The 11,353-nt window shown below is 43.8% G+C and overlaps 1 protein-coding gene across 1 annotated transcript in view; it reads left to right on the plus strand.

Moving 5' to 3' along the window:
* LOC308325059 (cadherin-22-like) overlaps window positions 1-11,134 on the plus strand; it is a gene marked incomplete at both ends in the record, with an annotated part of 124,648 nt that extends 113,514 nt beyond the window's left edge. Inside the window, 3 exons of the mRNA XM_080777453.1 lie at window positions 3,352-3,501; window positions 5,067-5,168; window positions 10,575-11,134. Of these exons, the coding sequence (XP_080633579.1) occupies window positions 3,352-3,501; window positions 5,067-5,168; window positions 10,575-11,134 (812 nt within the window). The remainder of the gene's footprint in view (window positions 1-3,351; window positions 3,502-5,066; window positions 5,169-10,574) is intronic.
* Between the last annotated feature and the right edge of the window lie 219 nt (window positions 11,135-11,353).

Genomic DNA, 11,353 nt, shown 5'->3' on the forward strand with positions numbered 1-11,353 from the left:
TTATCCTCCCACCTCCCTATTTTCCACTCCAGTGTCTTCTCTACATTTGTCAACCTGTCACACTCAATCTGTCACTGTCGTGTTCTCCCTATCACAGCCTCACATCACATCCATGTCTCCGTGCCTTGACATACGGGGACAAAAAAGTTAAAGACCTCCCCATGTTGGCAATTGTTTGGATTGTGTTTGTTGTGTCTCCCGGCAACAGCAATGTTTCTCACCTTTTACAGAGAAACCCGTGACAAACATAATGTCAATTCAATTATCTTGACAATGTGACGTTTCACCCTTGAAATGGAAGTGATTTTCTTTGATTAACATGAGCGTTAAAAAGCTCTATATTGTAATAGTACTCATTGCTGTATACAGTGTAACAGGAGTCTCCATGTCTCTCCAGCTTTTTTATTAAACAGAAAATGCATTTTCAGAAACCGAAACTGAAACCGGGATACCAATTTTATCTAATCAGGGTAGAGTATGCAGTCAGGATACAGATTAAACAAGTGGAATTGTAAGTGCTGAGCAGACAAATTTGGAACTGGACCATTATGAAAAATTAAGCTCATAAATAGCTGCTCTCTCCTGATTGGCTGAAATTTGGCTGAAATTCTGATAGTAATGATTACTATCAGAATATAGTGATTTAACCTTTTAACAAAAAACTTGTTTTAACCATAGACTGTAAAAAATATGGACAAAGCGTTCCGCGGGTCTAACGTGAACGTAAAATGAAGCCTGTCAGTCCTTGCAATGGAAGTCGCCATCTTTCTAGATCCGTTTTGGCCCAGTTCAGGCCAGCTGGCCCATTGGCTGGCCCAGACAACGAGGCGGGACTTCCCCCTTCTTCTTCGTTGGTTTTTATTTTGACTCGAGTGGGTGGGGGATCCCGTTCATAGACTGTAACGGTAGCCACGCCCCTCAGAACATGCGCGACTTTATGGTCATTTTAATAAATGGGACCATAATTTTCCAAAAAGAATATTATGACATTAGAAATGAGACTTTAAACTAGTGACTGGAAGCAAAAAGTTTTCATGACCATGTTTATTAAGGTAATACAGTCTAGGTGAAGTTGGGCCCAAATACATGGACTTCTATGGGGCTATGGGTTTTTTTGAGCCCAATGACAGCGCCACAACAGGCCATTATATGAACTTTCATTTCCTTAGTGGCTTCACAAAATATCCGTCTGACTTCCCCCCTGGTTTTAACCAACAAAAAAAAACATATCACTAGAGGTGGTTGCACACTGGACGCGTTTTTCGGAAAACCGATGGAGAAACGCCGCTAAAAATCCGAAAAACACGCTCGGTGTGTGGGGATCTTTACTCTTCCTTTAAAAGGATGCTTTAAATGCATGATTTAAAGGAGATATTTTCTTTTCCATTATTGATCTTTTTAGTCCAAAACTGTTTAAATCAAACTTGTTTGTGTGTTGACTAAGGCTAAGTTTAGTGGAGTCGCTGGAAAGCCAAAATGCCTGAATCTGACCTATAGTCCGTCTTAAGCCTAATTTATGCTTTGTCAAATGACAGTGTTGCGACACGCTGTGAGCTTGCAGATCAGCTATTTTCAGCGAGCGACATCCTCGGATCATGTAGTGTCAATGAAGTGTAAGACAAGAGGGAGTCTCGTCTGAGACAGATAGAGAGACTGATGGACGAGACCACTGTGTAAAAGTCAAAAGGACAACGTCATGGGAGTTGCACTCAGCACAAGTTCCCCTGCATAAACGGTAACACCACACGTGCCAGAGAAGTGCTTGTGGATGGCAAGAATGACAGTGATATATGTTCCGGGAGATGGATTGCTTTGTATCCCTTATCCGAGTATATCCACAGAAGCTGCTCTGACTATTATCCTCTAAATCCTCCTCCCGTATATGCTGAATTACATTTGTCTATGGGGAGGGTGCGTATGCACACACACACACTGCTGAAGTTTAATTTCAAACAGTGACGCTTCCTCTTGTATTTTTGATTACCCGGTGGATGTTAACACCACGCAGCCAGTTCACTTTGCTGTTGGAATAATTCAACCCTGAGTGTGACAATGCCTACGTAGGCTGTGCCAGGCAGCTCCCCCCAAATGGAGTGGTCCTTGAACTGCTTATATTGTTGGATTATCTCTGGGGTTTGTCATCCACTCATCCCCCGTTTTTGTCCTGTTCATGTTTGTTTATTCGAGTTGCCGTGCAGTGAACAAAACAAAAACTATTCCGCTCCAGCGATGACAAGGACTACAAAAATATATCTATTTATTATCACACAGCAAACACAACATCCTCTCGTCCAATCAGGGACCCAATTATACAATACCTTGAACTGATTTACTGTTGGATTTGATTCAGTCATGCAGATTTGATTCAGCCATGCAGCCAGATGTTTTTCTCTGAAGACCCCAAAATTCACCCCAAAATGAAACACAAGCTAAATCGGCTAAAGCTAATTTGGCTGCCGTATTTTTACAAGTCACCCGAAGCGGAAATGCTTTGGCCATGTCTCGCACCCCCGGCCCCCCTTCCCACCCCCACTACAAAAATGAGAGAAACATTAGAGAAAATATATCATAAATGAATACTGAAACCAGATATATTCATTAAGGAAAGTTTATGCATGTACTATGTGTACTATGTATGTAAACTCTTCATTTCCATTTTCCAGCTACTCAGTTGCAAAAAAAATAAAAAAAATAATACTATAGTACTACTATATAGAGCACTGCAGTCCCGCCCCCTACCATGACGACGCCAGGCCCAGGAAATGATTCCCATTTTTTTTCCGAGTTGGCTATTTTTCCCATAGACATTTCAAAAAGGTTACACCGCAGACAAAGCCAACTCGAGTTGTGACAAATCATGACAACAAACACAATATTTTGGACGACACAAATAATTACAAAGAAGAAAAACAACAAAAAAAGTGTTGTAACCTGCCGCTTTTTTTTAGTTCGGCCCAAAAAATTGTGTTTGTTGTCATGATTTGTCACAACTCGAGTTGGCTTAAAAGGTCTTTAAATAAATACTTTTTGAAAAGTCTATGAGGAAAATGAACGGGGAATCGTTAACAGGGCCCAGGTTATGCGTATGCACATGAAATGCTATTCTAGTACCGTCTACATAAAATGCTATAAGTCTGTATGAAATGCTATCTAAGTTACATAAATCGAGCTTTTGCATATGCCTGTAAGGTCGCCGGGGCTAGGGCAAGTGCTACGGGCCATGATGGAGTATGAAGAGGTGGGTTTTCAGACTACGGCGGAAGATTGGGCGTGAGGCTGCAGTTCTGATCTCTCTCTCTCTCTCTCTCTTCCCATCTATTTGTCACCTTTCCTCCGCCCCCACCATGCCAGACAACACGGCTGGTATCCGCACCAAGCGTTCAGGTTTCAACCGCCATGAGCAGAACGTCTACTTCCTGCCCATACTGGTGGTGGACAGTGGGCCTCCCTCCCTCAGCTCCACAGGCACGCTGACCATTCGCATATGTGGCTGCGACCGCGGTGAGTTAACCGCCATTTATACTAAGTTACGTTCTTCTGCTGAGTGTCATGCACCAGAAATAGCTTATCTAAAAGTTCACAACACGTCGCGACGCATTATGCATCGTGAGTTTATGGGTCGGCTATGTTTTGACCAACCCTTACGGCATCGAGTTGGCTCTCATCTCGAGTGACGTGCAGATCCATGGTGGATGCCCTATGCTCCCAAGGGGGCAAAGAGGACTAAGTCAAGTCAGTTAAGTCTTAACTGCATCTCTTACATGTGAACACATAACACTCAAATGACAGTAAATCATTGGTTTACACTACACCAATAAGTAATTTAAAGTGCTTATACCTGTGGTGTGTAATTGCAACTAACTACTAATATTATATTCCTGAATGCTTAAGTTTACAGCATAATCCATTGGTGATCGAGATTCTACTATACGTGTACAGTGGATTTTTTATGTATATTCTTTCCTGAATATGATGCTGTTCTCGTTCTGTGTCCAGTGATGTTTTAAATACAACAAACAAACAAACAAACAAAAAATCTGACAAAATCTGATTATGGAGTTTACATGCTGAAACTAAAGCCATTGCACTTGCAGTCTTGCAGTCGAGTGCATACATCCTCTAACTAATCCTATACAATTGTGAGATCTCCGCATCTGTCCTCAATGTTTACCTTTACGTTCAATGTGACCTTTGCGTTTGACCTTTTCAATCCAAAAGTTAATTATTTTCCTGGATCACTATAAGTTTCATGACAGTTCCATTGCCAATTGGCATAATGGTGTGAGTAATGCACTGTACAACTGTGTCTGTGCTGTTTACTTTTCTAGGTAGTTCACCTTTCACCTAGTAGGCCCTATGTGTAATGGAGACCAATGTTCTTTTGCTTAATTAGTAATTATCCTCACCTGGTAGCTTCACAAGGGTAGTTATGAGGTGATTAGTTTGGTCAGAGTCAGTTCAGTTCAAGCCAGCACACTGTCAAGAGCTCACTCACTACATGTTGAGTTAACCCTTTCTTTCAGGCCTTGGACAGGATAAGTCTGCAAGTTTGTGTTTTTTTTGTTAAACTTCTTGGCTCTTAAAGCAATTTACATGTTCTTTTTGTAATCTTGTATGATGCATACAATAACTATGTTTGGTTTATTATTTTACAGTAGGCTATATGACACCAATGTTGTGTTTCTATTTTTTCTGTATTGCAGTTTTACAATGTATTCTTCACTAAAGAACCCAAACTAAGTCACTGCCTTTGGAGCTTTATTGGGAACCTTGTTAGCTGTCTGCCAAGCCATACACAATGTACACCAACGTATAGTAAGGGCAGAACAGTGTCTCTAGCTTGCTTACTGTGATTAAGATCTGACCTTGATTGGGATTATCAGTCATGTTTATATGGGTATTATACTACCTACATTGGGGTATGATTGAGTTTACACTGGCAATGTAAAAACAAAAAACGTGGTAAAACACAGCGGTAGATGGTGGTGCATTAGTGAGATTCAAGGGCCGCTTTTTGAATACAAATGGAGTGCTTCTTTTTCTCTCTCTCTCTCTTTGCACTACAGATGGAGCCATCCAATCCTGCAACGCTACAGCCTACGTGATGAGTGCTGCTCTCAGCCCCGGAGCTCTCATAGCGCTGCTGGTCTGCATGCTCATCCTTATCGGTAAGTGTTCATCATAAGTATGATGAAGGGGCACGGGGGGTTCCTCTTCATCACGGACACACCTTCAACAACAGCACGTCCATCACATTTCCCGTCAGAAAGGTGCTCTAAAGTGGAAATAAATGGTTTCTAGGGGCGACCGTAGCTTAGTGGTAATCATAAAGTCATCGGTTCGCCTCCCGGCGAGCCCGTGTCTACGTGTCAAAGTGTCCCTGAGCAAGGCAATTAACCCCTAACAGCTACCCCTGAGCGCTCATTGTGAAGAACCACAGCCATCAGCCATCGGTGAAGCTCCATGGGATCAACAAAGATCACTCCCACAATTCTGTAAATATGACAGTAAACAGTGAAAACAGTGAAAGTGCTAATGTGCTCTAACTCAGTGTATACATTTAACCAAATGGACTTGCTGTGTATGAAGAAAGTACTGTAAAAAAGGTTCACTCCACTCAGAAATTCATGCAACCAAGCATACTTTAACAGCCACTTTTTTGAAGTTATCTATATTTCAGCATTGAAATCACACACACGCACAGCAGCAGAAAAACAAGGGACAAAAATACATGAAAGGGGATACATCTTTCAACATTCCTTCACGGGTGACTCACATCGGACATTTTGTCTGTGCTATTTTTTACGAAGGGACAGCTTCTTCTGCATGTACGACGTACAGCCGATGCCGCCTCGCTTTATCCATGATGTCAAGTCACTTTGTTCTGTGCCATGCACACTGGAGATGGGATGGAAGAGGGGGGAGAGGGGGCTGCAAACAGGCAAAAAGAGCTGCCTCAGCACTGTATCCCTCTGGAACAGAAGGCTTTAAATAGACAAGCCTTATCTAACTTTCTCTGTTACAAAGTTGTACGTGAACGCGAGCCCTACACATACACATACGCATGCATACACGCGTCAAACACACACCCCAACGTGCACACACGATACACAAACACAAACTAACACATTATGCTATATATTACACTCAAACACAAAATGTGCGAGCACACACACACGCACACACACACACCCACGCACCGCACATACTCATACATTCTCTCTCTCTCTCTCTCTCTCTCTCTCTCTCTCAGAGGAAGAGGAGGGCCTGAGAGGGTTAGCATTGTCACCACTGAAAGTTTGATGAGCCGGCTCTCTCACTCTCCTCATCCTGCTCTTCTGAGCCACAGATAAAGAATCAAGATGTTTTGTCTCCCTGGCGCGCAACACTTTACATAATGTTTTACATTATGTGGGCTGTGAATGATGGATGGCGTGACACAGGGTTCGCTTCAACTTTGAATAACGGGTTGCTTGTTTTGCTTTGCTTTCTTGCTTTCAAACAGCCTCTGTAATGAGGCGCGTTAAAGCCGTGTTTCCCATTAGCCAAGACATATTCCGGTGTGGCGACGTCGAAAGAAGGAGCATGATTTATTCATCAAGTTTCTAAAAGCCTAGAAATGCTGCATACTGTATGGTGCATACTGTATAACCTCTGGCCTCCAGAGGTTATATATATTTGTTGTTGGTAAAGCGCCAAGGTTTGTTGCTCTGGAACTTATACAAACAAACTTAATGTAAGCGTCTAAACTTGCCAAGAAGCTCAAGTTCATCCCCCCAAAATCTATTATCTTGGATTCACCATCTGAACTGCCCACAGCCTTCCTATGAGACACAGACTGCATGAGTAGGAAAAGATTGTGGTATTTTATCATGAACATTAGTTAGGACCAATTATAGGAAGAAGTTGAAAGTTGAAAAGTGGTGAAGTGGTCCTTTAACTGTAGCACTTGCACCACAGATTCAACTGAGTGCTGTTGAGTGGTATAGAAATTACTCCCTCACGACTGGAGGCACAGATTGAGTGGAAGCACCTGGATGCTGCCTGACTGTCCACTGTGTGGACAGTAGATTGTAGGAGCTGCAATTAAGTGCTGGGCTCAGGGGGATGAAAATGGACAGCAGTGTTCCAACAGTTGTTCGCTGGTATTAATAGAGTAGCTGGACTGGAGTGAGCCGCCATGTGAAAGCTACAGCAATCACATTAGCCAATACTTTGCTGCTCCCTCTAAAAGCATGACAACATACTAGTAATGTACACACAGATGGATAAGCTTTGTCCTGTTCTTTCACAATACACACACTTCCAATGAACACATACAGACACAAAACTAAGCATCTTTCCGCCCTTAACACATTTATCCCTGGAGTCCAAAATTTGGGGCGAAACAATTTAAAATATATATATCTAAATTGTATGTAAAATATGTGAATAAATAAGTGCTTAACTGCATAGTAGTGAAGGACTAAGGGAGCAGCCCACAGAAGCAACCCACAGAAGCACACAGCCATTAACCACTAGCGGCTAGGTCCTAGCCCAAGCAGAGAGCGGGCTCCTTCTCCCGAGGCCGGACCACCCCTATTACATCAATTGTTGGATGATGAGAACAATGAAAACACATTTCTGCCTAATTACCCTACAAGCAAACAGTCCCTCTATCAGTTAATTTAATGGGGCCCGATGTGATGAATCCATTCCACTGCGCTGCGGCATCTGCACACATCCGTTCCAATTACCAGCCATCTGCCGTGATGAACTCCTGGGCTCGCTCAGCCAGCGTGGCCCAAGGGGAAATGAGCCGTCTTGTCAGGAACGCTTATCGAAATACCTGTACACAAGGGGGGCCGGGGCCATTGTGTGTGGAGGTAATGGATGTATACATTGTACATTATGGTTCCTACAGAGGTAGAGCATGTAGCTATGCACTTGTACATTGCCTCGGACATGCTAACCTGTAGCTAGATACTGTACGCAAACCCGTGGCAGCAGTAGCATTTGTGGTGTGCATAACGGATACAGTGATGTATGAGTCTGACTCACGCACACTGGCAAGATTTAAGTCAAAAGTGAATGTCAGACTGTAAGTTATTGATGCCGTTGTTTTACACAATCCACTTTGATTAATGGCGTAAGCTACAGCCTGACCTTAAAATATCTTGCCTTTACCAATCCTGCCAATAGCATGCGGTATAGTAAAACAAACAATTATAACTATCCCCAAACAAAAGCACATTACCGCCACCCGCAGTGCGATGGATGATGGAAATTACATGTCCTGCATTTACAGGAAGCAGCTGATCTGTATGTACGAAACAGTTTGCAGTGTCAAGGTCCCCACCTCCCATTACTCTCCTCATCAGTGAGAATTGAGAGTAATTGTCTGAGCGAATGCTTGGCACCACATGGCGGCACGCTCCAGAGCCTATCACGTAGCTGTGACTGCTTCCTGGACCCCGTGGCAATTAACTCCCATTTATAGAGGAGAATAAACACAATGAGCTGAGATGCTGGCATCCCGACGGACCGCACCAAACAATGTAAGTGGAGTGTGATTGTACATTATCAGTCAGAGATATTGCATAAAAAGCCCCCAGACGCTTTTCAGTGAGTTTTTCCTCTTCGCCCGGACGCCGCTCTTCGGAGCGTGCCGTTTTCCCCTCAGTAAGTTATTGTTCAGGTCATTTACACCAAATAAAGACAATTCCTGGGACCTGCAACAAGTCATTTGTATAGATTAATATGCTTGTCACAGACTCTCTTAGTGCTTAGTGAGTGGAAAGGAAGGACCCAGAATTGGAGGGGAAAAAAAGGGTAAAACAAAAAAAGAGCCACCTACCAACTTCCAAGGTAACTGAACATTTGATTTGATGCCAAGCCGGGAGACACCCGTAAAATATCTTATAGTTGTTAGATTAGATTAAGTACATATTTGTAAAACTGTCTGTAGATGGGGATTGGGGAAGGATCTGAAGGGGATTGGGGAAGGATCTGAATTACGTAATATTACACTCAAGGGTGTGCTTTACCGTGATTATTGGCACGGCGGTCATGTGGCAAGCATCACTCAAGAACCAATAATCACACCCTCGAGTGTAATATTGTGATTATGCAGTTACCAACAAAGCAAAACACATCAGTGTATTCATATTGTGGGTCAATTAACTATCAAAATAAAAATAATATGTTTCGCTATTCCCTATCTCTGTTTCCCTGATCTGACTGAGACATCCCTGTTGATTCAAAGTAAGCAGCTCTCTATCACAGAGACTCTGTCTCGATCACCAGTCAACAGTCAACACAGCTGAGCTGTCAAAGCCGGCCCGGTGCAATGGGATGAATTCCAATATCCTCTGAAGTATACTGTAGGTCGCGTGGCCAAAATATCTGATCTACAGTGTTACAACACGCTGTGGTGGTGACGCGTTGAGAACGTGTAGATCGGCCATTTTCGCCGCATGATATCGTCGTACGACAAAGTAGGCTATAAAAGGCTGTAAATGTTTTACGAAAGTCTCGGAATTATCAACGTAATCCATTTGGAACGGGTTTGTTTGTTCTACGGTGGGTCTTGCTTGTAGGTGTGTGTGTGTGTGTGTGTGTGTGTGTGTGTGTGCGAGCGCGCACGCGCGTGCGTGTCTGTCTCTCTGTTTGGGGCGGTTAGTGGCTCGAGCGTCTGAGTGAATTGAAATCTGCTTAATCACATGTATACAGTATGTAGGCAGTTATTAAAATGAGATTAAATCTTCATTGATTTATCCAGATGCATGCAGCCTTTGTTTTCCTCGTCTCATTAGTCTAATAAGGGATCCATCTATATATTTTTTTTTATCCAGACTTTATCGACCTCGCCATTGTTCCATCCATATGTACAGTAGTTGGTGTCCTCTGATTCTCGGCAGTGATGTACAGTAAACTTTAACTCTGTGGTGCTTTGGACTCACTTACAGTAATTATTGACGGAAAGATTGACATCCCTTAAGATTCTGGGCAAAGCAATTAGGATTGTGGAAAATCAATTCTCATGCAAATTAAATATTATTTGAGAAAGCTATAATTGTCTTCATAGGGGGTCAAAGTAAGTTACACAAATTAGAACGTGTGTGATTTTGGCCTCCATGATTTAAAACATTAAACAAATTTGCACATTCCAGTAAAACCAGTGAGAAACCTTATTGAAGGACCTGACTGCATTTTGATCCCAGGGGTTCAGTTGGTTATGTCTTTATATTTACTTTGATGAAGTGCACTTCCTCTTTTACCATCAACCTTTTGCCTGACAGCTCATATTCCAAATATATGTATTATGCAGTCCCTGAACCTCATTCAAGTCACATGATTTCACTTAATGACAGTTTTCAACATCCTATGATTTGTGGCATTTACCTCAACCCATATCGGGCGCCTCATTTAACAACGTGTGTAATGCTGAACAAAAACATAAACATAAACATCCACTGTCCATATGATTTAATATCACAATACCCGCCTGATGATAATCTTTAGTTTTATGTCTCTCTCAGTCTCACGGCCACTTCTCTCTACCTCTCTCTACCCTTTCCCTCTTTCTATCAAAGTCCTGGTCTTGCTGATCGTGAGCCTCAAGCGGCACAGGAAGGGCCATCGGATGTCCGAGGATGAGGAGGACATGCGCGACAACGTCATCAAGTACAACGACGAGGGCGGAGGCGAGCAGGACACGCAGGCGTACGACATGAGTGCCCTGAGGAACCTCTACGACTTCCCCGAGGCCAAGAGCAGCTCCTACGACTCTGGGCCGGCGGACCCACGCTCGCTGCCCCAGTGGGTCCAGACGGCCAGCCGGACGGGGGCGGGAGGGGTCGGCGCAAAAGGAGGCGGGGCAGCGGCGGTGGCGGACTTCACCGTCTTCAAAGGCTACATCCGCAAGAAGGTGGAGCAGGCGGACGCAGACCTGTCGGTCCCGCCGTATGACTCTTTCCAGACGTACGCCTTCGAGGGCAACAGCTCGCCGGCGCTCTCGCTCAGCTCCATCCACACGCTGTCCACCACCTCGGAGCAGGATTTCTCCTACATCGGCGACTGGGGGCCGCGCTTCAAGCAGCTGGCGGGCTACTACGCTCCCCCAGGGAACACAGAGGAGGAGGAGGGGTCCTAGCACTGAGCTAGGTTTGCACCCGAGACCTGAAAACTCTCCGCTGTGCTCTTCTGCCTGTAAGGTTACTTCTTATATCCGCGTCCTCCTCTGACCCTCGAGCGTTCCACTGAAGGCCTATTCATACTCCAGTTTTAGGTGATGAGGTGACCACAGTTTCGGTGGTCACCTCATATCGAATAGTAGATCAAAATAAAAATGTACACAATCACAGAGAGCCAA

The sequence above is a fragment of the Protomyctophum bolini genome (assembly GCF_963924005.1).
Source record: "Protomyctophum bolini genome assembly, chromosome: 2".
NCBI lineage: Eukaryota > Metazoa > Chordata > Actinopteri > Myctophiformes > Myctophidae > Protomyctophum > Protomyctophum bolini.